The 27,711-nt window shown below is 39.7% G+C and overlaps 2 protein-coding genes and 3 non-coding genes across 8 annotated transcripts; 3 read left to right on the top strand and 2 right to left on the bottom strand.

Annotated features, from left to right (window-relative positions):
- Nucleotides 1–56: 56 nt before the first annotated feature.
- trnac-gca (transfer RNA cysteine (anticodon GCA)) lies at nucleotides 57–128 on the top strand. The gene has a single exon. It is a non-coding gene; the product is annotated as a tRNA-Cys (tRNA).
- Nucleotides 129–3,524: 3,396 nt separating this feature from the next.
- Nucleotides 3,525–3,596, bottom strand: trnac-gca (transfer RNA cysteine (anticodon GCA)). Its single transcript has one exon. It is a non-coding gene; the product is annotated as a tRNA-Cys (tRNA).
- Nucleotides 3,597–4,440: 844 nt separating this feature from the next.
- Nucleotides 4,441–4,512, top strand: trnac-gca (transfer RNA cysteine (anticodon GCA)). Its single transcript has one exon. It is a non-coding gene; the product is annotated as a tRNA-Cys (tRNA).
- A 355-nt stretch (nucleotides 4,513–4,867) lies between these two features.
- Nucleotides 4,868–18,378, top strand: LOC146562924 (alpha-N-acetylneuraminate alpha-2,8-sialyltransferase ST8SIA3-like). The gene is made up of 4 exons (XM_085295190.1): nucleotides 4,868–5,372; nucleotides 8,270–8,392; nucleotides 8,745–9,302; nucleotides 11,257–18,378. The coding sequence occupies exons 1-4, from the start codon at nucleotides 5,215–5,217 to the stop codon at nucleotides 11,537–11,539; spliced, it is 1,122 nt and encodes a 373-aa protein (XP_085151316.1). The 5' UTR covers nucleotides 4,868–5,214; the 3' UTR covers nucleotides 11,540–18,378.
- On the bottom strand, nucleotides 6,656–27,583 carry LOC146562925 (ras-related protein Rab-27B-like). Of its 4 annotated transcripts, none has more exons than XM_085295193.1 (7): nucleotides 26,917–27,583; nucleotides 26,049–26,168; nucleotides 24,676–24,761; nucleotides 22,306–22,409; nucleotides 22,043–22,166; nucleotides 20,517–20,693; nucleotides 6,656–7,086 (listed from the first exon to the last, which is right to left on the bottom strand). In XM_085295193.1, exons 1-7 carry the CDS (start codon nucleotides 26,941–26,943, stop codon nucleotides 6,951–6,953), a joined length of 774 nt encoding a protein of 257 aa, XP_085151319.1. In that variant the 5' UTR covers nucleotides 26,944–27,583; the 3' UTR covers nucleotides 6,656–6,950. The 4 variants fall into 4 exon arrangements, with proteins under 4 accessions (XP_085151319.1, XP_085151318.1, XP_085151317.1 ...); XM_085295192.1 differs by having other exon boundaries at nucleotides 26,049–26,221; XM_085295191.1 differs by lacking the exon at nucleotides 26,917–27,583 and having other exon boundaries at nucleotides 26,049–26,910.
- Between the last annotated feature and the right edge of the window lie 128 nt (nucleotides 27,584–27,711).

Here is a 27,711-nt window from a genome sequence, read left to right on the forward strand (position 1 = left end):
GTGTCACAGAATCACGTGATGCCTTCAGATTCCATAGTTTAGGGTGACGTCAATAAGGGGGTATAGCTCAGTGGTAGAGCATTTGACTGCAGATCAAGAGGTCTCCGGTTCAAATCCGGATGCCCCCTTCTTCTAGCAAAATAGATGTTGCTATGGGAAATAATCTGTGACGAATTAGTATTTTGGCTTGCTGATATTACAAATAGATATATCTATTATAAATAATAATGCACTACAAAACTTAGCCTGAGCACCCCAAAAAGTTAATTCTGTTTAGCTGGCATGACTGAAACTAGCCCACAGAATGATCAAGAAACTGACCTCACAGCTAGTTTCAGTCATTGTGCAAAGGTACTGTTTATAAGGTTGGGGGCACCTGCAGTCAGCTGAGACTGATGAAGTCACTTGGATGAGTGACGAAACGTTTCTCCCACTGAAAACGCTACGTCCAGATGAACAGAATCAACCTTTGGAGATTTACTTACCTGGATGATTGAGAATGCATCAAGACAGTTCAACACCTCCAAATTTAGAATTATGTTCTTTAAAGCTTGAATTTGACATGGAGTTTTGTCCTTCTTACCACTGACGTTAAAAGTAATTTAAGATTAATTTTAGAAGTATGTACCTTGAGGAGCTTCAAATAGTATGAAACCCATGCTATCCCTCTACTGCACAGCGTTGCCCTGAGGCAACAAACCACATTTTCATGCTTTACACTGGCCCTTCAAAAAAAACCTTCTTTTTTTCAAATAATGCCACCAGGCACATGTCTTTCCAATAAAATGATGAGTTGAAGGTGGTGTGACTTTTAATTGGGGGGGGGGGGGGCAAGCTGCACTACATGAAAGCGGAACCGGCTGTTCAAACCCCCACAAGGCTGCCCGCTGGATTCGAAGCGACGGGACGAGGTGCGACCTCTCACAACGAACGTAATATGGTCAACACCTTGGAGACGCTTACAGCTGCTGTGAAGGCTCAAAGCAACAACATTGAGCGTATGAGGGGAAACATCAGAGAGAGGCCTGCTCAAAATGAGACCCTTGAGCGACAGTTGGAAAACATCGCGGAACGGATCACTGCAGCTGTGAGGTCTCAGAATCAAAAGACTGACAACACCACGGAACAGAAGTTTGATACCATCATGGGGAGGCTCGCAGCTCTTCAACGGGAGATCGAGAGACCAGCCTCGGAGTGCTAGAATTCGAGCTGCTCACAAAGAGAAATCAACAATATTCAACATTTGGACACCACGGCCCCAGCTGCAGGCCCAAGGCTGGAGCCCACCAAAACAACTCCCTGATAACGACTGTGTGATGACTATTCTTCCCGCCCCATGAAGGACACCTGGATTGGCTGGAGGACTGTTTACTTAGCCTGATAGGCCGAAGGACACTGTCTCAGCTAAACTATGGACACGCACACACACACACTTACACTGATAAGCACTCACTCACCCCCCTCCCTTTCCAACGCCTTCGATGCTTGTGCCCTACCGGGGATGATAGCAGTCAACTGGACCAGCACAGATGCTGCAGGACCGGATGCGCTGTCTACGCCGGCTCTCTCTTACCCTTTACCCGCCCTGTTGCTTGTCTCGTGTTTCTATGGTGTATTGATAGTCATGTGCTTTTGTGCTGAGGTGTTTTTTCTTTTATCAAACTGTTCTCCCACTAGGAGCTCAGTCTGAGTGGAGTTTTTTTTCTCCTCCTCTTACCTCATGTAGTGTATTTTCGTTGTTTTTTTCCTATCAGCCTACCTTCTGACATGTCTGCCCAATGTGATGTTTGTGTAAAGTTGGTCAGAAGGTTCCTTTGTGAGTGCGCATGCGCCATTAGCGTGCTGCCTGCTGTAACCCCTAATTTCCCTCGGGATGAATAAAGTATTCTGATTCTGATTCTGATTCTGATGAGAGACATCTCTATTAGGAGGCAAAGATAAAGATCACTATTTTACATGTTTATAGTGAAATAAATGTATATTAAAAAATACTTGTATGTGCATGAATATGTAAAGAACCATATTTGATTGTTTGTTCTACTTTTTAAAATGTATTTATACTGTGAAAATGTTAATTTTCATTCGTTGCCTCAAGGCAACACTGCGCAGTTAGCCCAATTTTTTCAGGCAATATAATGCATTTGCATATGTGTGTAGAGATGTGTTTGTGTGCATTTATATGATCATAGTCAATGTTTTTTACTTTACAATCTACTCATAATTACAGGACATGGATGTGAATACCTTTTATGGAAGGAAACCAAGGGAATGTGCACTTTCTGTCCTCAGAAAGTGAGGACAGTGAGCTTTCAGGGAGTGACAGTGAAGTAAAGGAGTGGATCCCTGAATGAGGTTTGAGGGACACTTAGGAGCTCAGGGGTCCGTTGGTAAAGTAACTGTGTCTGTGTGTGTGTTAGTGGCCACATGGCAAGCAGGTCTGGCCCGGATCTAGTATCAAGTGGCACTGCTGGCTGACTTCTGGCATGATAAGACGTATATCATCCACATATGGGCCAGGCCTGGCATAGATGGCACTGTCTATGTGATGGCATGCCATATCTGGCTTGGTTGTGGTTTGGTTTATGAGGCCCAGGCCTACAGAAAACAGGTCTGGCTCAGATCTGGCATCAAGCTGGCATTTCTGACTGACTGGTGTTTTGGCTGAGTGTATATCAACCAGATGTGTGCCAGGTCTGGCAATGATGCCACTGTTTATGCGATGGCATGCCATATCTCAGGTGGTAGAGCAGGTTACAAACTGATTGAAGGTTAGTGGTTTGATCCCTGGCTCCTCCAGTCTGCATGTCAAGAGTGTGAATGTGTATGAATGTAGTTAGGAAGCACTCAGTTAAGCGAAAGTCGGTGAATGTGACATGTTGTATAGAGCACTTTAAGTAATCTGGGAGAGTACAAAAGCGCTATATAAAAATCAGTCTATTCACTGTCTGAACAGAACAACTGTCTGTTCTGGGCCAGCACAGGGCAAGCAGTGTGTCAACAACTGGCCCGTGGCTGCACACCACCTACACATGGCCCACATACCGCAATGAATGATGGCCCTTTGGTGGCCCAGATCAGGTTTGCCAGAGGTAATCCACACATGGGCTAGCAAAGGACCACCAGTGTGTCTGAAACTGGCCTTGTGCTGGCCCATGTGTGGGCCACCTCTGGCAAACCAGGTCTGGGCCACCAAAGGGCCGTCATTCTTTGCGGTATGTAGATCGCTTGAGAACCAGTCTTAATGATGCAGAGCTACTTGCTGTAGGGGGTGTAGCTCAGTGGTAGAGCATTTGACTATAGGTCAAGAGGTCTCCGGTTCAAATCTGGATGCCACCTTTTTTTTTAATATCACTTTTTAAGTATTAGGTTGGTACTACAGGAACTCTTTAGCTTAAACTATATATCTATATCTATCTATGTATTTATCTATATAGTTCCTGTAGTACAAATCTGATACTGTTTGTTAAACAGTGATACATGGTGCATATACATGGTCAATAAACGCAATTCTGATATTAAAAAAAAGGGGGCATCTGGACTTGAACCAGAGACCTCTTGATCTGCAGTCAAATGCTCTACCACTGAGCTATACCCCCAAAATCCCTGTTAAGCACTGCTATTGTAGAGAGTCATTGAGAGGCACACACTATAGGTCACTGCAGATCAAGAGTTCTCCTTTAGAAGACTGCCTAGATGACAAAATCACACTCTGCAGATTCATTAATCTAATAGCACTTAGGTCTCTCTATAAAAGAGTAAAAGTAAATCCTTCCTGCCTGTCAACCTGTAAAAACATCTCTGAAAGGCAGATAAAATTCTTAATGTCAGCTGCCGTCCAACAGTGTGCCAGTGTGCTAACACTGGCTAAAGAAGCAGGACATGCAGAGGCTTTATTGTGACAATAAGGATATGATGAGATGTGAGCAGGTGATCTGCTCCTCCCACACATTTTAGCATTTATTTTTTGTTCTAAATTCTGACCTGTGCTTGCTTTTGTTTTGTGTACTTTTCAGCCCCAAAAAGACAGTAAAGGAAATTCAATCAGTTAAAACCCAGTATATAAAACCCATTAACTTTATTTGTATGACCGCAGATTGTTTTCACCCTAATAAATTACTCAGCTTTTACCTGCTTTTCATTTGAGCTTCAGTGTTGAGATTAAATATCAGAATGCATTAGAAAACAAGCCCAGAGCGCCACAACTGAAAGATGAGACCTCAAGTTCCACACTGTGTGCAGTCATACACAGGGGGGATAACTCAGTGGAAGAGCACTGCAGCTTAGATTGTCTCCAGTTCAAATCCAGATGCTGTTGTTTGTGTTACTGTTTAACAAACAATCAAAATCCACAGTATCAGGTTTGTACTACAGGAATACGTTAGACTGGATAAACTGTATATATGTATATAAACAAACAATTTAAACACGTGAAAGGGAATAGGGGGTATAGCTCACTGGTAGAGCATTTGACTGCAGATCAAGAGGTCTCTGGTTTAAGTCCGGATGCCCCCTGTGTTAAATGCATGCTGCAGTCTATTTACCGCTCTATTTATTTAGAGGCTGTTAGGCATTTACCATCTGACAGCAATACCTGTACATAGTAAGTGAATTGATGAAGTAACACAGGTGGCCCAGAAAGTCTTGTACAGTAAGAAAACTCCATAAAACGAAAATACAGTTAAATACTAAAATGTATGCCCTGCCGGGATATCGAGATTAAATTCCAGTGCGCATGACTTAACATATTAGACTGATGCTCGGAACTTTTAAATCTTCTGCCAGCCCCATTCAACTAATTACCGAACAAGCGTCTCTTTGTGCCGAAAGCTGCATCAGCGTGAGTGTGAGGGGGTGGGATTGGAGGTGGTGATGCTGCTGGTGCAGCTGGTGCTGCTGAAGTACGCGGCTTGCGGTGGAGCTGTCTGGGATGTGTTGACACGCATTTCTGCTCCCATCTCCTTGATTAACCCGGCAGCCTGGATGGTTTCGAGCCGCAGAGGAGAGGAAGAGGAATGAGCGCGGACCGAGCAGCGGCATCCTTATCATGCAGCCGCAGAAAATCACCACCCGTCCATTTTACACGATTATATGAGCCGATGAGCGCCAGTTTATGTGTGCTTTTCAGACGGGCGGCAGCGCTGTGCAGACCCGGGAATAACAACACAGGCCAACACCTCGCTGCAGCTACATACAAGGAATGAAAACGCTCCCAAGATGGTCCGCATCGCCAAGGCCCTGGGTTTGGTTATTCTGTGCGTCGCCGTGCTCATTTTATCCCTCATCAGCTACGTGTCTCTGAGAAAAGACAGCCTCTTCTCCTCCTCCAAATACTACATGGGAGGCCCGAGGATTATGTTTCATGCAGGCTTTCGGTGAGTGAGATTTTTTTTTTCATCACAATGAGGATGGATGATCAGATGCAGAATTGGGTTGATGTAAACAGTGTGGCCTTTTGTGCACGACTCCAGACTTCATACTTTACCTTCTATATATACTTGCTGTCTAGGTTCAAACTTTAAGTGGGCCTCAGCTTCCAATCATAATGTCATTCACGCAGTACCTTGTAATTAATGTTAATAGAGTATGCTGTTTCCAAATGTAATCAATCCTTTTCACATTTGCAAACCTCCATTTAATTGAATAAACATTACAACGTTACTTTCAAAAGCAACCCAATTAATTGGATGACCTATTATAGTGTCTAAGTGTAGTGTCTAAGAATGAATAATTTAGAGTTATTGATCAGATTTTAATCGAATCCACCCGTTTTTAAGGCGGACTCTTTAGTTATCAAACTCAGGCAAAGGCTCTGTCATGGTCCCGGGACTTCTGACCCAGTGTTTTGAGTTTTGTGAGTTTTGTCATTCTGTATTAAGTTCATTTGCATTCTTAAGATCCCTAAGTTGTCTGTTCAGCAGCCTATGGTTGATCAGATTTCCCCTTATGTCTTTGCCCTCTGTCTCCCTTTGTGTGTTTGTGTTTATTTAATTGTGAATTCGTGTGCCCTTTTCCCCTTGTGTTTTATTCCATCATGTTTATCGTGTTTCCCCAGCCTGTTATGTCTGTGATCTCCCCGTGATCTCTCTCCCCCCTCCTGTCTGCGTCTCTGTGTCCTTCCTGTGTTGCGTTTAAGGTCCGCGTCTTGGGTCAGTATTGTCAGTTCCGTGTCCTCCCTGTCTTGTTATGTGTAACCCTCATCATCTGTGCTCCCCGTGTGTTCCCACGTCCCTCATTACCTTCTGTGTATTTATGTCAGAATCTCCCTATGTTCCATGTCGCACCGTCCCTCATGCTGTGTGATCCCTTGTGTGCCTTTCGGTAAAGTTTAGTTTATATTTTCCCAGTCTAGTTTAGTTTGATATCTTTCCTTTGAGTCAGTAAATAAAGCTGTATTTTGTGTGTTGTGGGTCCTGCATTTTGGGTCCAATCTCCTGCCTGTACACAGAGATTCATGACACACTCAATAACGGAGAAACATGCACAACATTATTTCAGTTCACCAAATCATCAAGCATTTAAAGTATCATTATTCAGTACAGACACTAGAAAATCACACAAAACAAACTGATAATAGAGTTCTTTTATGTAAAGGTTTCTGAATTCATACAATACAAACTCTCTTTTTTAAGTGTGCTACTGGAAAGCACAACAGCCTCCATGAAGAGCTGGGAGTTCGCCTTGTAATCGGAAGGTTGCCGGTTCAAGCCCCAGCTTGGACAGTCTTGGTCGTTGTATCCTTGGCAAGACACTTCACTCGTTGCCTACTGGTGGTGGTCAGAGGGCCCGGTGGCGCCAGTGTCCGGCAGCCTCGCCTCTGCCAGTGCGCCCAAGGGTGGCTGTGGCTACAATGTAGCTTGCCATCAGCAGTGTGTGAATGGGTGGATGACTGGTTGTGTAAAGCACTTTGGGGTCCTTAGGGACTAGTAAAGCGCTATACAAATACAGGCCATTTACATGAAAAACTGTATATGAAAAATAACTTTTGTTTTTCCAGCTACCTTGACTATTTGCTCCCTCCTTTTTACTTTTCTTGTAGGATCTCTCTGTCCTCCCCCTCGCTCTCCATCCTCCTCACTCAAATAGAAACTGGAAAATGACAAAAATATAATAATATAATAATTATTATAAGAGGGTTAGGGGGTTAGGGTTAGTTGTCGACAAAAAGACAACACACTGCTTAGTTATGCGAATGTGGGTAAAACAGAAGCTACAGCTTTATCATTTTTGGTGAATTGTTATAGTGAATGAAAGACAAACTGATCCATATCATTTTATAGCAATATTCAAACTGAATACAGGCTGCTGCAGGACATAGACAGGTAACATCCTTTTGACTTGCTGCCACCTGGATCTGGAGCATATCGTAAACAAACACTGAAACCCAATTTAATCAGAATAGGAATCGAAATTTTTAACAAACTAAAATAATAATGCACATGGGTTTTATAAGTCATGGCAATGTTTTGTTGTATTTCAGTTAAAGTGTGTTTTAATTCTGCATCACTGATTTGTGTCACGTAATTATCTCTTCGTGTTCTTTCTGCTGCAGCAACAAAAGTCTTATTATTCTTGAGAAGCCACGAGCCACGCCTGTGTGTGAGCGCTCTGTAACATCATGACATCAACAACACTGGACATAAAACCTGTTTTCATTCTTTCCTGTACTGCTGTCAATAGAAAAGTTAGGAAAACAAACCATTAGAAGATAATTCCAGAAAATAATAATAAAATACACCACAATTAATACTAATAATAGTTTTTAGGGGCTGTCTACAAAATAAATAAATAAAATAAAAACCCAAAGGGGTCTAAACTCATTTATGCCTCCTTTAAATCAAACATAAAGCTGTCCAAGGTGCTGGACTTGTTGACCATATACTACGTATACAGAAAAATAACTCAAGGTAACTTACATAAAGGGAATGGAAATGTATTAAGTGTGATTTCCACATTTCCTTTATTAATACAAAACTAGTGCCCAAGTCTTAACATGAATCCAAGTTTTAACTAGAAAAATATCTAAATATTTTCATTTTTCCCACTCTCCTCTTTAAAGAGAAAAAACAAAAAAACAGTTGAATCATTTGAACATTTTTAACTGTAATTATTCTAAACATGAAAGTCTTTTGAGGGACTGATATGAAAAGCAGATTGACCAAAGTGTGCCAGGAGCAGATCTGATTGGATCTTTCTAAACCGCAGCCAGTATAGCTGCTGCTGTTATTACATGATGACTCAGCTTCCAATGTTTTGTGGACATTAATTTCAGGTCTCAGTTCGCCATGAATTTCCTGGACCCCTCTTTCATCCCCTTAACTAATGCCCTAAACGAAGAGCTCCAAGGAAAACCGTCCAAATGGAAGTTCAACAAGACAGCTTTTTATCATCAGAGGTAAAAGATTTGACTCCTAACTGAATTCTGCTTGTCTTCTTTGTGAAACTTGAGTATTTTCTGGTCTGGAAATCAGACAGCATAAAACATCCTTCCTCTTCATTTTGTCTTCTGTTTGCTTGTGTTGTCCAACCAACATTCAAAACCAACAAGTGAATTGTTTGTGTGTCTAATTTTGCATATTTGTTATATGGGATATATGTGTACACATATATATGTATGCATGTATGTATGTATGTATGTATGTATGTATGTATGTATGTATGTGCCTGTAACATTCTGTAAATAAAAAAAGGGATGTAGTCGCTGTGATTGGTTTTGGACTTTTTTTTAACATCTTTTTTTTTTTCAGGAAAGATATCTTCAACTACATCGACATTCCCAACAACTTTTCCCTTACGAAGAACAGCGTGCGTGTTGGCCAGCTGATGCACTTTGACTACTCCAGCCACAAGTATGTTTTCTCCATCAGTAACAACTTCAAATCCCTGCTTCCCGACACCTCTCCCATCCTCAATAAGCACTACAGCATGTGTGCCGTGGTGGGAAATAGTGGCATTCTTACCGGCAGCCACTGTGGCCCTGAAATTGACCAAGCCGATTTTGTCTTCCGCTGCAACTTTGCCCCCACCGACATCTACTCCAAGGATGTAGGCAAGAAGACCAACCTGACCACCTTTAACCCCAGCATCCTGGAGAGGTATTACAATAACCTGCTGACCATTCAAGACAGAAATAATTTCTTCCTCAACCTAAAGAAACTGGAGGGAGCCATCCTGTGGATCCCTGCCTTCTTCCTTCATACCTCAGCTACAGTAACTCGGACCTTGGTGGATTTCTTTGTGGAGCACAAGGGACAGCTGAAGATTGAACTGGCCTGGCCAGGAAATATCATGCACGACGTGAACAAGTAAGATCTGATTCTGTTGAGCTTTGCAGGGATGGAGGATTTTTTAGGCAAACCTGGAAACCAATGTGATTTTTCCATAGGCTTTTTAATTGTCACAGAAAATGAAACATTTCCGCAATAAAGAATTTTTTATTATGCTTAATAATCATCAGAATTCACAATTTACTGCAGCCTTTATAAAGACTATCATGCTACTGTACTGCAATACTGTACTGTAAGTCTATGAATAAATGACAGTAGACTATAGACCTATCATAGGTCTGTAGTTTTAAATTTTATACTATGGGACACAATGTTAAAATAGCTAAAGCTTCTGTTAACCAAAAACCTTATTTCCTTATTTCAAACCACACATCCACTGAAAAATCCCAGGTCAACCAGTCATGCAAAATCCTCAATCAGTTCCAGGTTCCTGCAGCTCTTTATATTCACATTCCTTGTCACCCAGTTTCTGCTCTCCACCTGTTGCTCAGAGAAATGTTTATTGGTTAGGTGTAGAAATGCTTTCTAACTTTATTGACTGAACAGAGAGGTTTATGTCACACTGAAGAAAAAGAAACAAAACAAAATAAAACAGGCTGCTTCTATTGGCAGCCAAAAAGCCTAAAAACAACTTAAATCCATGAAGAAACATCTCAAAATGAGAAACTAACATAAATCCCAAACACAGAAATCTAGCAGAGAAAACACAGGGTTTGCAAAAACTATAATCTTACTAAAACCAAAAGGAAAGACAGCAACTAAATACACAGTACGAGTGAAGGGACACTAACAAAGCTGGGAAAAGAACAGAGGAAGGCAGTAAAAAAACACACACACACACACACACACACACACACACACACACACACACACACACACACACACACACACACACACACACACACACACACACACACACACACACACACACACACACACACACACAGACAACCACCTGAGGATATGACCTTCAAAATAAAACAAGAAATAAGTGAAGGAGGGACCAGGACAAAACTCATGCAGACAAAGAAGTGCATACAGGAACACAGGATGCACATGCAAAAGGAAAAAACAGGATAACAATAACTGGAATGCCAGTGATGTTTTAGCTCATCCGACTCATGATCCATCACAATTGACAGGTTATTGTAATATGTGAATCACAGAACCTATAAGTTTTGTTGTTATTGTTTGGCTGTATTACACAAACTAATGAGAACTGAAATCCACTGAGAAGTCAGGGAGGCTCCTAAACAGGACAAATGAATCGTGTTTCACTAAAATGTGACCAATACTCTGGGAGCAAGTAAGTGATTCTTTGAAAATGCATGTGATCTTGACCTTGATCACATTCAATTGTTGATCATTGCGCAATCTCACAAAAACCTGCGTGGTAATCTTGAAGGAATAATAATTATTATGAACTATGAAATGGACAGATGGAAAGACACCTGGCCGCTGTCCTTTGGCCAGATGAGCTAAAAATCAGAGAATTATTGGATGTCTTGTTAATATGTAACAAGTAAAACTGAACCACAGGCAGTACAAAGACCAATTTAATCCACCGCTAATATGAAAGCATTGATATGACACCACCGACTGATGTAAATGTGGGCATATTGTGGGAGTATTTCTGAAACCCTGGTGTCACCAACATGGTAGTTTTATTTAAAGTGTGGCAAACACTAAAACCATGACCACACAGGCCTATAATTAGTTGGTGAATGACTGGTTGTACTTTAGTTACATCAATACTTTTGTTAAACCGCTTGATTTAAAATGGAAAATCTGCACCTCCATCACATCTTGACTATTTGATTTAAAACTCATTGTGGTGGTGAACAGACACAAAATCACAAAAATTGTATCACCATCCAAACATGTATGTGCTTAATTGTACATCACATGATAAAATGTTGAACAGACAACACAAAGTTACAGTCAATTTGTGATCTATTTGTTTTCTTCTCAGATACTGGAAGACTAAAAACCTCTCTCCCAAGCGTCTCAGCACTGGTATTCTCATGTACACCCTGGCCTCAGCAATATGTGACGAGATCCACCTCTACGGCTTCTGGCCCTTTGGCTGGGACCCCAACACAGGCAAGGATCTGCCGTACCACTACTACGACAAGAAAGGGACCAAATTCACCACTAAGTGGCAGGAAACCCACCAGCTGCCCAGCGAGTTCAAGCTGCTCTACAAGCTGCACAGGGAAGGCGTGATCAAACTCAGCTTGACGCACTGCTCTTAGACATTCGATGAGTCCGGGATGGTTTAAGACGTGACTCCAGAGACCATTACCAACATACATCAGCTCAGTTCAAACTTCTGTTGTGGCACACATGATAAGCATGATAAGTGTTTAGGCAGTTTATGATCATCCTGCAAACACACACTCGTGTCACGTTGTAATTTTACATGAAGATGTCAGGCTCACTCGAGCTGCAGATCCCAGCGTTGTTATTCATTCAACATGTTGTGTTCAGCACCACAGTTAGGGGCTTTCATGCAGCTCAGTTGCTTTCATTATTCTTCTTTGCATGACTGCTGGCTAAATAGTTTGAGCCAAACAGACATCTATTTTAACTGGAGTCTACGGGGGATTCAGCTGTGGGGACGCAGTAAATTTCCAATTCTGCTTGAAACAGATCGATTAATCACCTTTACAACAGTATACCAATTCTGTACACTGAAATCACTGCCTAATCTCAGGGAAGGAGTTAGATCAGTGTTTTTTGTAATCAGATTTAATGCCTCCAGAGAGGTGCAGTTCCTGTTTTCAGGCCTTTTCCCCCACGAGGTGTCAGACAATCTGCACTGCTCTAGAAGATGGTATTTGTTTACAAGATTGTACTCTATATAAATATATGTGTGTCTTTTTTCTCTGTAGACAGCCTGACTGTCCACTTCAAAATTTTTGGAATAATAATCAACATTCCAACAATAAGCCATAAATTCATGGAGAGGTGTTTTGTGATCATTAGATCAGAACTGCAGAACGTGTTACCGGCCTTCATTACGTAGGTGTTGAGAAAATGAGACATTTCCAAAATCTACCAAAAAGACTAGGAGGATAATTTTCCATCAGTAACAATGAAAATATACAGTGGGGCAAAAAAGTATTTAGTCAGCCACCGATTGTGCAAGTTCCCCCCACCTAAAATGATGACAGAGGTCAGTAATTTGCACCAGAGGTACACTTCAACTGTGAGAGACAGAATGTGAAAAAAAAAAATCCATGAATCCACATGGTAGGATTTGTAAAGAATTTATTCGTAAATCAGGGTGGAAAATAAGTACTTGGTCAATAAGAAAAATACAACTCAATACTTTGTAACATAACCTTTGTTGGCAATAACAGAGGTCAAACGTTTACTATAGGTCTTTACCAGGTTTGCACACACAGTAGCTGGTATTTTGGCCCATTCCTCCATGCAGATCTTCTCGAGAGCAGTGATGTTTTGGGGCTGTCGCCGAGCAACACGGACTTTCAACTCCCGCCACAGATTTTCTATGGGGTTGAGGTCTGGAGACTGGCTAGACCACTCCAGGACTTTCAAATGCTTCTTACGGAGCCACTCCTTTGTTGCCCGGGCGGTGTGTTTTGGATCATTGTCATGTTGGAAGACCCAGCCTCGTTTCATCGTCAAAGTTCTCACTGATGGAAGGAGGTTTTGGCTCAAACTCTCACGATACATGGCCCCATTCATTCTGTCCTTAACACGGATCAGTCGTCCTGTCCCCTTGGCAGAAAAACAGCCCCATAGCATGATGTTTCCACCCCCATGCTTCACAGTAGGTATGGTGTTCTTGGGATGCAACTCAGTATTCTTCTTCCTCCAAACACGACGAGTTGAGTTTATACCAAAAAGTTCTACTTTGGTTTCATCTGACCACATGACATTCTCCCAATCCTCTGCTGTATCATCCATGTGCTCTCTGGCAAACTTCAGACGGGCCTGGACATGCACTGGCTTCAGCAGCGGAACACGTCTGGCACTGCGGGATTTGATTCCCTGCCGTTGTAGTGTGTTACTGATGGTGACCTTTGTTACTTTGGTCCCAGCTCTCTGCAGGTCATTCACCAGGTCCCCCCGTGTGGTTCTGGGATCTTTGCTCACCGTTCTCATGATCATTTTGACCCCACGGGATGAGATCTTGCGTGGAGCCCCAGATCGAGGGAGATTATCAGTGGTCTTGTATGTCTTCCATTTTCTGATGATTGCTCCCACAGTTGATTTTTTTCACACCAGGCTGCTTGCCTATTGTAGATTCACTCTTCCCAGTCTGGTGCAGGTCTACAATACTTTTCCTGGTGTCCTTCGAAAGCTCTTTGGTCTTGGCCATGGCGGAGTTTGGAGTCTGACTGTTTGAGGCTGTGGACAGGTGTCTTTTATACAGATGATGAGTTCAAACAGGTGCCATTCATACAGGTAACGAGTGGGGGACAGAAAAGCTTCTTACAGAAGACGTTACAGGTCTGTGAGAGCCAGAGATTTTCCTTGTTTGAGGTGACCAAATACTTATTTTCCACCCTGATTTACGAATAAATTCTTTACAAATCCTACCATGTGGATTCATGGATTTTTTTTCACATTCTGTCTCTCACAGTTGAAGTGTACCTCTGGTGCAAATTACTGACCTCTGTCATCATTTTAAGTGGGGGAACTTGCACAATCGGTGGCTGACTAAATACTTTTTTGCCCCACTGTATGTAATGGTAAACTTACTTGATTTAGGATCAAATTTAGCCAAGTAATTTCTGATAAGAGATCATCAAGTTTTGTTATCATCATGTATAAAAGAACCAATGTTTACAATTAAAATATTATCAAAATACATGACAGACTGGAGCAACAGCTCCATCGTTTTGCCAATTCATGATTAAATCCCAGATTTCTCATTTGTGGGATAATAAAGGTTTATTCTAGGTTTATTCTATTCTATTACCAAGTTTGAATATCGTACCTAAGCTAGTTTAAAACTTAGCTTACTAAATTGGGACCTCAGGAAGCCACTGGTCAAACCCAAAACATGGTAATCCCTGACCTAACCACTCTGTAAAACTGCAAATCTTTCACACATTGTCTAAAAATATTTACCCGTGCAGATGCAAGATGCTATTTTGTGAGTTTTAAAAGATCTGCCAACCAAAATTTATGATCCTTCAGAAGAGCCAAGCTATTTATTTCCGCTCTTTCACCACTCTTAATCAAACCTAAGTTATTAGGTAAAAATATTTATTTCACAGTTAAAGGCACGAGTGTTGCCAGAGTGGGTTTTCCACACAGTTTTAAGCTTAACCTTGATGGTTAAAATAATGTCGGACAAAATTTAGGCTGTTTTGGGATCCTTTTTGATGATTTAAAAAATATGCATTTTAAGTGATAGTTCACAACAAAACCCAAGAGTGTACGTATTTGACCTAATCCGAAATTGTCATGGCGGACTGTCTGCCATGACGTGAAATACTAAGACTGTATGTTCCAGTTGCTGCTATGTTATGTCAGATATCAGTGAGAAGATGCTGCCACAGTGGGTTAAATGTATACATATATAAACTACAGAAAGGAGTGGGAGAGTGAGGTGAAGCATCTAAATCAAAGCTTATATGAAAAATAGTCAGTCATGCTATTTTTAAATAAACAGTCTGAAATATAAAGTAAGTATAAATGCACCTACTATATAAGTGGGTAGAGTGTGTGGATGCCTGGGTGCGCTAAATTGACTATGGGTATGTGCAAAATGGAGCACAGATGTGCATGGATTGTTACTTTGGTTGGTTTTAAGTGATACGTGATAATTGTTTGTGGTTGACAGCAAGTGTTTCCCTGCAAACTGACAGGAAGAATAGTAAAAGAGGCTTCTGCTTCTCTCCCTCACACTCTCTTGTTTGCGTTTGTGTGTTGAGATAAGGATTTCTGTTGGGAGCCATTGGGCACCAGCATGCATTGCTCTTGAATGTGGTGCAGTGCAGTGTTGGATTGCTACTTACTCCCAGAGTATTGGTGAGATTTTAGTGAAACAAGGTTAATTACCCCTGTTCAGGAGCCCTGCTGACTTCTAAGTGGATAAATGAGTACTTGGTAAATACTTCAGAGGGTTAATTACACCAGCGGTTCGCAACCTTTGGGCCACGGACCGGTCTCCGAGTCGTTTGGTATCGGGCCGCAAAAGTTGAGGCTTGGGTGTGATTTATGGAATTTATGGTTTTCAGGGTTTTTTATCGGTTTTATTGTTAACTCGGTTTCCCTGGGTCTTTTCCCGTGTGTTATGAATAAATCTTCTTGTTTTTTTGGTACCAGTACTGGTTTTATTTTGTTGTATTTATCCGCAACCCCTGAAAGACTGGTCCGTGAAAATATTGTCGGCCATAAACCGGTCCATGGCGCAAAAAAGGTTGGGGACCACTGACCTACACAACCAAATGCCTGAAGTGTTCATGAGCAACCAACCAACTGCTAAAAAAATGCTCAGTGAGGAAGTTGTATGTCTACCTTAAGTGTACCAGGAATTGAACTCTTGAGATTAAGAATCGCTTTTGCGAGGGTGTCCTAGGCCAAAATAGAAAGCACTGACCTAGCAACCTTGTGGAAATATGTGAAAATGTTGGTCGTTTCCAAACAGAAAAACCCCAAATCATCATTAGTAAAGACTTTATTATTGAGCTGTAACATATCTTCCAAATCTGAACGGTTTCGTGGTTAGCACACTGTTAGCTTAAAGGGAGTTGTGCATAGTTGATTATGCTAGCCTACTTAATGCTGTTTAGTGGAATGTAGTTTTGCTTTTACATGATATAATTTCAGATCTTGTAAGTTTATGTTTACACATTCAGATTGTTTCTTTTTCTCCTGCCTAAATGGAAACATTAGGGAGCTAATGTTAGCTAGCTAGTTACATGAGAGAGTCTAAGTGGGTTATGATATTTATTATTTACTAACAACATATTTATGCAACATGCTTCAATATGTATGCTTAAATTCTCACTTAGTAAACACAAGCTTGGTTTAAGCATACAAACAAATGTCAAAAATCATTTTTGACCAGGGGCTACCAGACTCGGACCACCTTGTGATGTAAATCATGGCTCAAGTGTGGCTTAAAACATCAGGAAATAGAACTTTTTTAAATAATAACCGATCTTGAGGTTTCCCACTATGTCCCAAACGACGATTGAACTTCACTATTTTGTTGACTGAAGAAATTTTCTTTATTCCGACCGTAACTGTATCAAATTCAATATTCGTGATGCAAGATAAAATGAATGAATGTTATATGGCTTATTGCATCTTGTACAAACAGCATGAAATATTTAAGTGGTAATGCATGTGAGGCACTAACAGATCTTTTAGGCTAGTTTTATACAACCTTTTTGAAGGGTAAAATTTAGTCATTTGCTATTGTTTGTATTCCTGGTGGTGTATTCCTTAAGAATATCACTGGTGTCTTTGTATGAGAGCTGTTTGAAGGCTAAAAAGAACGCTGTATTCCACATGGGACCAAACTTCTACAGATCAACTTAAAAATGAACAAGCTTTATTTTTTATAACTGTAGATAGTCCTGGGGTCTTAAACAGTCCACCTTATCGTGCCAGACTGAAACAGACTGGTGGATATGGGGGTGAGGAAGACTGGACCCAAACAATAAAAGCTGGCCACATGACCATCCCATGACTCTGCAACATGTGCTCCTTGTTGCAAATTCCAGCTTAGGCTGAGGTTTAACACACAGAGAAATGCAGTCATGCACATTTACCATATGTAGTGTCTGTTCTTTCGTCTTGTTCAAACGAACTAATTCAAATCGTTAACTTGTGTGTCTAACCTTTAAATCACAGTGCAGTCACAACATTAAAAGCAACAACCATGAAACTGCACATCTTGTAAAAAGACAGCCAAATTTTAGGACTTTGATTGTTATAGATGTGTAAGAATAATTTAAGCAGTCCCTTCACTGAATGTTTTGTAGGTACACCAAAGACCATGTGCTTAAAAGAAATAATGGAAACTGATTTGTGAAAGCTCTATGAAAACTAATGGCAGTAGACAGTATAAAAAATGAAAGTGGCAGCCCTGCACACCTCCACTGATTTGTAAACTCTGAATATGAAGCCTCAAGCTAAGTGTTTTCGCCGTGACCACCTTGGTGTTTTGAGACTGCCTGTGGCAAGTGAGGGCTGGATCTGGCTGCGTACATGTATTCTCATTGGCTAACGACTTGCAATATCCTGATCATGACTTACAAAACTAAACTATTGAGTTGATTAAGTAATGATAAAAATGTTTATAAATGTCACAGACTGAAGGAGCGAAGGGTGTTTTTCCATATTTCTATGTAATAGGACAGGAAGTCAAGGGAGTCGCCCCCTGCTGGATGCAAAAGGAATACAAGTTTGAGGCACTTTGGCTTCAGAACACTAGGGTAACCCCACAAACATTTGAGGTTTTTAGGGCTGACACTTGCCTAATGGCCACTGTTTTGCAGAGATTTCCCTAATTAACTACATTTGTAGAATTTCCTTGTAAAGCTATGAATGTCCTCCTTCAGAGTTATTTGTTGGAAATATCCAGTGGTATACTGCTGGGCACTTCCTCCTCTAAGAAAATTTCTCGTAACATTAAAAATCAATGTGCAGAATGTGTGTAAAATATGCTGATGCCAAGAAACTCTGTGATGATTGTATTCCAGTCAGAGTAATATATATTTTTTGTGCATTACAGTATGTTTAAATGACCAGACAGTGATGTGCATTACCTAAACATTAAATGTGTTTATTCCAAATTGAGCACTATACAGGATTTGTTCTTTAACAACCCTTTAACATTTCTGTACTTGTGTTTGATCTGCATGGCGATTTTGTTCCATTATGCTGCTTATGTACATGTTGTATAAAAGTCATAAATCATGTAAGTGACTGTACTATCCTGGTTGTTCGATCAACAGCAATCATCCAAGTAAGAAACCATGTCCTACAGTAAATGTTTTTTGATTATATTCCATGATAAATATACATTATGTGCCTGCATATTCCTTCCATCAATGCCTCAACGTGTCAAATAAACAGTATTTTTCTCTGGTATGACCCATTTGGAGATTAAAATATTTTTTTTAAAAAGTAAACTAACAACAACTACATAAACTAAATGAAATTGCTGGCTTTGCAATATATTTACACACACAAAAATCTTATTCTGCTTGAAATAGTGGCTACACATAAAGTCACATATACTTTACATGTAGAGACATTTTTATTGTCCCCGAATTCCAGCTTCTTGCGTTTTTACTACTGTTCCATGCAAGATTCCTCTATTTGCAAGATGCTAAAATGCTCAAAGGTTTTATTGCATAGACTATTTCACACTGTTATTAACCCTCCAACCGTTCCTGAGTGGATTTGCAGTGGTGCTTAGGACACACATAGACTGTATGTAAGTGGCTAGTGAAGTCCTCTTGTGAAGCCCCACACTGGGTATTTTCACCATTGCCATCACACCTTTTTAAAACTACACCTTACCAGCCCAGTGTTGGATCTGACTACAACAGGATCTACAGTTTGTAAATCAAAAATCTTTAATCACAAATGTTACATTTTAACATATGAACTTCTGGGTGTGTTTAATATAACTGGAAACTGCCACAAGCCCATAAATTAATCAAGAAAATGTTTATTGAAAGCCAAGGGCCTTTTCCCCCCAAAACGTCTTTGGAACGGGAAGTCTTTTGGAATTGGCATTCAGAGCCAGAGACTATGTCCATCTTTTATATACAGTTAGTGGATTTGGATAATTTTAACTTCCACTTTTAGACAACTTTCCTCATATTATCTGTGACTGAGTGGAATCATTGACTACCAGCTACCTGAGGCAGCAAAGCAACCCCAGACCAGATAATTTCCAACATCATGCATCACACTTAGTATGACTTTCCTCTGGAAAGCACCCTTTGGTCTTCTCTTTCCTAGATTTTGTATGCCCAGAGAAGGCTTTTGTCTTTATCAGCATTCTGAGCCTCTTTGGAGAGTAGACATGTACGCACTGGCACCAACAGTTACCTGCACATACTACGACTGAGTTTTGGGGACTATATTTGCCACTGGTATATGATTTACTTTACAGTGGAATGATTATTTCAAAAGATTTCACAGGATTCTGTAGAAAGTCTGAGAGTTCTTCAGATACTCACACCGCACATTTCAATGACAAAAAGAACAACACACCCAAGATGTCAAAGGTTTAAATAAGACAGACCACATGTTTAAATATCACTGCATAAAGTTCTTCAAAACACTAGCAACCCAACCACCTAATTTTACACTTAAAGAAAGATAAATGTATCAGTGTGTACTTACTTTTTCTATCTGTCTTGTATCTATCTATATTTTTAATCATTTTTTTGAATTATAAAAATTACTCTGGGGCATTTGTTTGAACCCATATCTTTATCTGTGGTGTGTTTGTACAAACATGTCAAAAGAGCCAATATTCGACCTGTTCACAGAGCTGTGTAAGTCTTTGGACCACTACTTTACTTGAAAATGGGAATAAGGGCCAGGAATGTTTTTCAAACAGACATATATGGAAATGCAGTTTAAAAAGTAAGAAATTGAGTTTTCAATCGTAAAGAAAGAACTTGAAAGACACGGGTATTGACTGGTTATTTGCCAAGTTGTTTCCTATGTGTAGACACAATACTGGCTCATCTGTTGAGTTGCATATTTTCCGGTGAATGATTATAAGTCAGGCTAAAGTGGCTTAAATAAACATTCTTCAGATAATGTGTTAAAAACAGCCAGTGTCCAAAGAAAAACTTTGAATGACCTTCAGAAAGTAAAGACCAACATAATAAGAAAGTTTGGCTGCAAAATATAAAGAAATAAGGGGTTCAAGACTTTTACATAGTACTGCAGTTTTTTATAAGTGGACATACAGTTGTTTCATTTTGCAGTTTTCTTTTATGTTGTTTCTGACAATACAAAGTGTGTGAATAAATAACACTAGAAGACGAATTTATACTGTAACAATAATAACGCTTTAAATGAAACTTTCCAAAGCTCTTCTCCTTTCATGTACAGTATGGGCTTATATTTTGCTTGGTTTTAGGATCTCAAATGTCTCATTTCACAGGCTGTTGTAGATCTCGAGAAAATGGTAGGATCTCAAAATGCAGTGATATATGGTGTAAAAGAGAAAAGAGGAGCTGATGGTTGCAACATCAGCAGGCACACCTGCTCCTCACAGATGCCTCCTCCACTTCATGGCTGGAGACGGGGCTGCCATTGGGTTCTGAGCCTTGGCCCCCGTATGTGCTCTGCTCCATCCTCTTCATCACCAAATTCAGCAGGGTGGTCACCGCCAGGTCCACATCAGCACCCGTCACTGCACTCGTCTCAAAGTACGGGATGCTTAGGAGAATGTGGAACAAAAAAAAACAAAAACATTAGCTGATCTTAAAAATGATTGTTTTACAATCCAAAATAAGTCTTTGCTGTAAAAGTTTTTTTTACAGATCCAAGATCAGGGAAAACTGTTGACCAGCACCATCTTATGGTGACAGAATTAAAACTAGATTTCCATCATCTTCAAGGAAAAGAGAAAATAATTTCTAATCTGAACTCATTAACTCATCATGAACCTGTGGAAAACACAAACTTCTAAGTCACAGTTACCAGATGAAGCTATATAAATATAAAATGATATTAAATTTAAAATTTAAAATGGCACCAGAGTAGTGATAGAAAACAATTTTAATAAAGTGTCATTTCGTTTTGGTTTGGCTAATAATGTCTTTCTCAGCAATTAGGCTATAAAAATATAATGATCCCACTGTCAGTTTGTATTTGTAGGTCATGCTGAAAAGCCCCTTTGGGCTCCAGCTTGGAAAATGGGGTCTCGTTTGGGATAATTCACACTTCTGGCTCAAATGAACTCATCAGTTCAGGCAACCACTTTCATCTATTCATAATAATGGATATTGTGTACAAATCAGCAAAAAGTCCAAAAGTCATCCCCTTCTCATCTGTCATTTATAAATCTGTAGGAAATCTAGTAGGACACACTGGATGTCTTTTTTATGTTGCACACTTGGCATCGTTACTAGAATCAGGTGATAATGTATGAAGGCCAAGAGAAAGTTTTTTGAGAGACCTACTAAAATTGGAGAAGCTAAAATGAGTAAAAACAATTCATAAAATAATAATTTACCACAGAACAATAGCAATAAAAAGGTTACAGTAACCTTATCTTTCAACGTAGCACTCTTAATTCTTATTCTCATGTATATATCATGCACATATCTTTCTACGTAGCACTTTTAATTCTTATCCCTACTTTTATTTTTTCATGTCTATTTAAGTGCTATTTATGACACTATGTTTGCACTGAAGCACCGCAGCAATTTCCTAATGTTGTAAACCTGCTCAACATTTGGCAATAAACCCCTTTCTGATTCTGATTCTGATTCTTATATTTAATGTGGTAGAACGTCAGGTTTAATAAGTCTTCTGAATATTAAAAAAATAAAACAGGACATAAGATCAATAAAAGTCATACACAAAACTGTAAACTGTTGTCACATGAAGTTTGGTTATTAATTTAATACCATGGCAGTATTGATAAACAAACAAACAGCAGCCATAATTATGTTTGCGCAGAGGAAAGAAAAATGAAAAAACAAGTATGAAAGTACACTATTATGTCTCTTTATGGGTACAGACATATTTTTATGATTAATACAGTGTTTGTAAGGCCTTACCCATATCTGTCTGCCAGATCTCTGGCTTGCCTGGCGTGAACACTTCTCATGTCTCTGACGTCTGCCTTGGTACCCACCAACACCACATCTGGACTCTCACAGTACGCGTTGGCCTGCAGCTGACCTGAAACACAGAGGAAGTCACGTAAAGCCTCAGCATACATGAGAAGAAACTCAGAATCAGTCGAGATTATTATCTGTGCAGCAACATAAAACTAAATATATTGATTGGAAGCAGAACAGGGGGCTCAGTGGAAACATACTCATCCAGTTTCTGACATTGAGGAAACTTTGCTGATTGGTCAAGTCAAACATCAACAGGAAGCCCATGGCATCTCGGAAGAAAGCTGTGGTGAGGCTGCGGAACCTAAAGAAGAAGCAGATTTTTTAGAAAGCAGATGTCAAACTGACATGTCTAAGCACCTGCTGAATGGATTTAAATACAATACAACATTCATGGTCCCAAGAATCCTACTGGCGTTTGGGATTTCTGTAACTGCATCCCCAGCAGACCCACAAGGCTAAAATTGTTTTTTCTTAGCACAGACTGTATATAAAGGATGGAAGATGTTACTTGCATTGTTTCTAGGAGGTAACTACTCTGGTTCCAAGAAGAGAAAATAGCTTTCAGTTTGGTTTTTCAGTGGCCTCAGCAAAAGTTATTCCAGTTTATGGTCTTTATCACTAGTTTCAAGTCTTAGCGTAACATTAAGTATGATGATAAAAGCAGAGTATGCTTTAGCCACTACCTTATGAACGTGTGGGTTACTTGATAAAGTCTGTGCCACCTTGTACACATGGTGTCTGGTTTCATAAAGCTATGATGGAGAGGGCTCAAAGAAATAGGACTTCAGTAACAAGTGGGTGACATCAGAGTGGCTACACTAAAGTAAGAACTATGCAGTCCTGATTACACCTTTAGTGCTTCTACAGGAAGGTAAGTAGCAGCAGGGGGCTGCTAATCAAATACATTTAATCAACTGATCATCAGCAAGTGTGAGGATCTCTTTAAATGCAGAATCTATTGCATTTTGCTTGTCTGGAGCATTGAAGGGTGAGTTAGCACAATCCTACAACCTTTCTCAGATCAAACAACAAATTCAGACAAGCGCCAAATTTCAGACTCTACAGGCCTCAGTTAGCATGCTAAGGTTTACAGCGTTGGGAAGGTTACTTTTAAAATGTATTCCACAACAGATTACGGAATACCAGCCCCAAAATGTATATTGTAACGTATTCCGTTTCATTACTCAATGAGAGTAACGTATTCGGAATACTTTGGATTACTTAATATATTATCATGCTTTTTACAACTACATGAATGTACTATTGCTGTGTGATTTATTACTATTACTGAAGGCTACTCGCCATACCAATACTAACTAGATTTTTAAATCTTAATATAAAATGAGAAACAGTAGGGTGGACATTAGGTAAGGCTGCATTTTTTGCAGCGATCTCATATAGAAAACTATAAAACAGGTCAGCGGCTCCGAACCGTAGTAAAGGGACCTCTGGCTAATTCGTTGGGTTCTGTGTCGGGCTCATAGCCGAAAACTAGCTTTACTTTGTTTTCTGGGTGAACTTTGCGAGAGACAGAGAGAGGCGTTGAAACGCGGCTCCAACTGAACTTATTGTTGTTTCGGAGGAAAACACGAACGCAGTGTACAGTCGAGCCTTAATAGCTTACTTACAACTGGGCTCGTCAGGCACTCTATTTGGCTGCAGTGGTTATTTTTATATTTACATGCTTCCAGCTCCTGTTTCTGGTCGGTGACAACTTGTACTTTTCCACTCTTCTTTTTCTCCCTCCCTTGCACACAGACAGATAATGAGTATGGCAGTCCATTCTCCCTGCAGCACGGACTACACTGCCCATGAGGCTACATTCTTTAGGGCTATGCCTGTAACACTCTGCCTGTTGCCTTCATATTAAATAATGTTTTGAATAATAAAGATATTCCTTCACATCGTTGTATGGGGCTGCAAGTAGGGGTGACATGGGTCGTGAGATTGAGACACAGACAGAGTCTCTTAATGTGATTTGTTTGGGTTCCCACCAGTGTGGAATTACCAAAAATAGAGAGGGCATAGCTTAACATATAAAGCAGGAAAAGACCGCTGTGTAATCCATTTATTTCAACAAAGTAACTGTATTCTGAATACCGGCACATGTATTCCGTTACTCCCCAACACTGAAAGTTTGTGACAATACAATTAGCAAAAGACTGAACAAGAGTTGTTCTCTCTAAAAAGAACATGTCAGAACAAATGACAAGATGTCAGGAACAATATCTTTTGGACAGATGACACCAAAGCAGAGATGTTTGTCCATAATGCACAATATAGTGTTTAGCTTGGAGGAAACCAAACACAGAATATCAAGGCAAACACCTTATACCACCTGTCAAGACTGTTAGTGGAGGGTGAAGAATTAAGCTGGTTTTGCAACCACATCATGTATCATGTGCCTGACAGCTAAATTTGGACATTCCGGACTACATAAACCAGGTGTGAGGAATTAATTATCAGGTGCAAAGAGTTTTAAAATGATAAATAATGCTTCGATCACACACACTTATTTATGAAATATTAACTATGAATTATGAAACAAAGAAAAATTTCATGATTACCTCTCTTGTCCTGCTGTGTCCCAGAGCTGAAGGTGAACTTTGAAGTTCTTCTCAGTTGCCCCATCTACACCTGTCCCCGTATAAACCTAAAGCAATACACAGAGCCCAGTAATCAACTCAAAAAGTTCAAAATGCTCCACATGCAAACCAAATTACACGATTTCTATTTTACGTTTTGTGTCATTTCTTTGGATTAGCAGGATGCGTGGACGGATGCAACACAGTTACACTTATGATAGGGATCAAGCAAAATAGATAATTTGATATAACAGGTCTACTTTATGGACAAAACTCAACGTGACCATAGCTGTACTGGCAACATAATACCACACTAATGTTTTAGTTTCATATAAGCAGCTAATAGAGACGTCTTTTTTCTCTTGGCTACAGACTTGACTACAGAGATTTTCATATAACATAAAAACCTAGCATTTTCAGTATAGCTGATTACATCAGGAAAAATACATTTAGGGTTGCTACTTCAGCTTCAAAATCGTGGTTTTACTCACTAAGGATTTACAGGATTTCATTTTGTTCTTTGTTATATTTTTTCAAGAAGAAAGTATTAAACTTTTGGTCTGTAATTCTCTACTTTGTTTTAATTATTTCCCTAAGACGAGTTTGGCATGTCTAAGTGTTTATTAGACGTTTAGTTAGATTTTCTTCAATAGATTATTACCATGTTACTAACAACCTGAGTTAACACATTTTTTCTAACAGACGATGAAGCCAGAAAATAATTTTACCCTCTATATGCATACTTTTTCTTTATTATTGTTTTAAGTAAGAAGAACACTCTCAGATTGAGATAGTTTTTTAGTCCAGTGAGTATTTGCAGATTTTTCTTTGTCTTTCTTGTAAAATTTAAAATAGTTTCAATAAATGTGAAAAGTTCTACTAAAATAGAGGAACCTGAACGCCTCAATTTATTGTGACTTGCTGCAAGAAGTCAGTGAAACAAACAAACAAACTAACTAACAAAAAAAGACCACATATGACTGTTAACACAAAGACAACAAAAACATTTTAAATAACATTTGATATTAAAGATGCAGATTTCACTGGTGGGGATCAATATTGGAGGGAGTCTGGGGGTCATCCCTTCAAACATATCTTTGCTTCTTTTATATTTCCTACAATATATCTCCACTAGAATGCTTTCTTGACTCTAGTGATCCCACATTAACCTGACAAATAATAATTTGTTGTGTACTCTATTAAAAGTTAATGGCCACTTATTTCTGTATCAAACATTATCTGCCAATTATTATAAAATACTTAAAAAGATAAATGTGTAAAAGGCTTACCTGGCCTTACTGAGTTTTTGAAATGTTTTTTTCCCTATAATTTAAATACCATTAACATGTACTCACCACTCTCTTTTCCCTGAAGTCGATGCCCACTGTGGTTGTGAATTTGCGGTTGAACTTGTTGTCAGTGTACCTGTAGAGGAAGGTGGTCTTTCCCACTCCTGAGTCCCCCAGAGCCAGCAGCTTGATCAGATAGTCATAGTCCCAGTTAGCCATTGTACAGCTGAGTGCCGAACCTGCCACAGAGTTTAGCTCACAGTACAACACTTTGCTGGTTTTCACATGTCCCAAACCATGAGAGCTGAGACACATGTGGGAAAATAACAACTTATAAGGTTAAATTCTTCAACCTAAGCTGCAGTTCTCAGTCTGAGGCTGTAGGACCATCACACAGGCTTAGCAGGACGTCATAACTCCCCACTCATTAGGCACTGATCAGAGAAGGACTAGCACATGACTGGAGCTGGCTTCCACATGAGCAGTCAAATGCCTCTCCAGAGTTTTCTCTAACTTTGCTTAGCAAAACCCAGCTTGTTTGGCACACAGAAGTCCTTTTATTGACTTAAAGAGCTATGGGCAGACAGCTCAGCAGTGCATGACGCAACTATGTCATCGCAATGCTTTGCTTACACTGTCAGCTGGGGCTAGTCCAGTAAAGGCAGGATGGGAAATCCCATTTAATGATGCCAAATAGTTAAAAGTATTTTTCTTACTCCCTTATGTACTTAAAAAAAACTACATTAAAAGAGATATTACTATATCTTACTCTGTGCAATCAAGTGACAAGGATGCTGCTTAATTAACCCTCTAATGATTAACAAAAAGACTGACTAGATTAACACAAAACATTACTTTAGTAATTTTCTAAATAGTCCAAACATCAATACTACACCCTCAGCACACACAAACCATTAAAACTTTAAAATCTTACCAGTCTACGTGGAGAAAATGAAAACATCCGTTCACAAGTTGCACCGCTTGTTCTTATTAAATAACCACTATCATCATTCGATGGTACATTGCATAGCCTGAACCTTTCCCCTGTGCTACATGTGATCCAGGGAGGAGTTTAATACCAGCTTCTGCTGTGTTTACAGACCCTTGTGTTTTCCGCTGTTATTTACGAGGAAAAAGGGCTCTTTGAACACTGGATCGTCTGTGGATTTAAGTGGAAATGGTCCAACCAAAAAAACGGGCCTCACGTCTGGAGGCTCAGTGAAGTAATCCTGCTTCTAAAAACAAAGCGGCCTGTAGACGTTTTTAAGTTCTATAAAAGGTTTTATTTCTAAAAAGGAAAACTATGTCACTTATATGTGCTGTGGTACAAAAAAAAGAACTTTAAATATATATCAATTGTCAGCACTGTCAGGTTAATCAGTAATGTCTGAAGTGAGGCTTTCTGCTCATACTCATTTTTAAGGTTATAGTTTAGTTATTCCATTATTGAGCTTAACTACTGATCATTGATGGAATCAGTTAATTTCCTCCTTTATTGCTGGGCAGGTTCTGTATCTTTTCTATATATACTTAAACAGTTAAAAGCAGGATTAAAAGCTTAGTATACCCTTCCTTTTAAAGTCCCCCTTCCTTTACGTGAACTACATACAGATTGGTTGCCTCTCACAAAAAATGGTTTGACCATGTTTAATATGAACATCTACCATTATAATATGTTGTATGATAGAAAATATATTTTATACACACGGTAAAGATATCACACAGTATT

Source organism: Mchenga conophoros, linkage group LG12 (assembly GCF_057382185.1).
Source record: "Mchenga conophoros isolate Kocher_MC1m ecotype Shallow Benthic linkage group LG12, M_conophoros_male_GT1.1, whole genome shotgun sequence".
Lineage (NCBI taxonomy): Eukaryota > Metazoa > Chordata > Actinopteri > Cichliformes > Cichlidae > Mchenga > Mchenga conophoros.

Coding starts and splice junctions, on each gene's coding strand:
- LOC146562924 (XM_085295190.1), top strand. CDS start 5,215: ATGGTCCGCATCGCCAAGGCCCTGGGTTTGGTTATTCTGTGCGTCGCC. Junction 5,373..8,269: donor ATGTTTCATGCAGGCTTTCG/GTGAGTGAGATT, acceptor CATTAATTTCAG/GTCTCAGTTCGCCATGAATT. Junction 9,303..11,256: donor ATCATGCACGACGTGAACAA/GTAAGATCTGAT, acceptor TTTTCTTCTCAG/ATACTGGAAGACTAAAAACC.
- LOC146562925 (XM_085295191.1), bottom strand. CDS start 26,297: ATGTGTCTCAGCTCTCATGGTTTGGGACATGTGAAAACCAGCAAAGTG. Junction 22,410..24,675: donor GACACAGCAGGACAAGAGAG/GTAATCATGAAA, acceptor CTTCTTCTTTAG/GTTCCGCAGCCTCACCACAG. Junction 22,167..22,305: donor CAATGTCAGAAACTGGATGA/GTATGTTTCCAC, acceptor TCTGTGTTTCAG/GTCAGCTGCAGGCCAACGCG.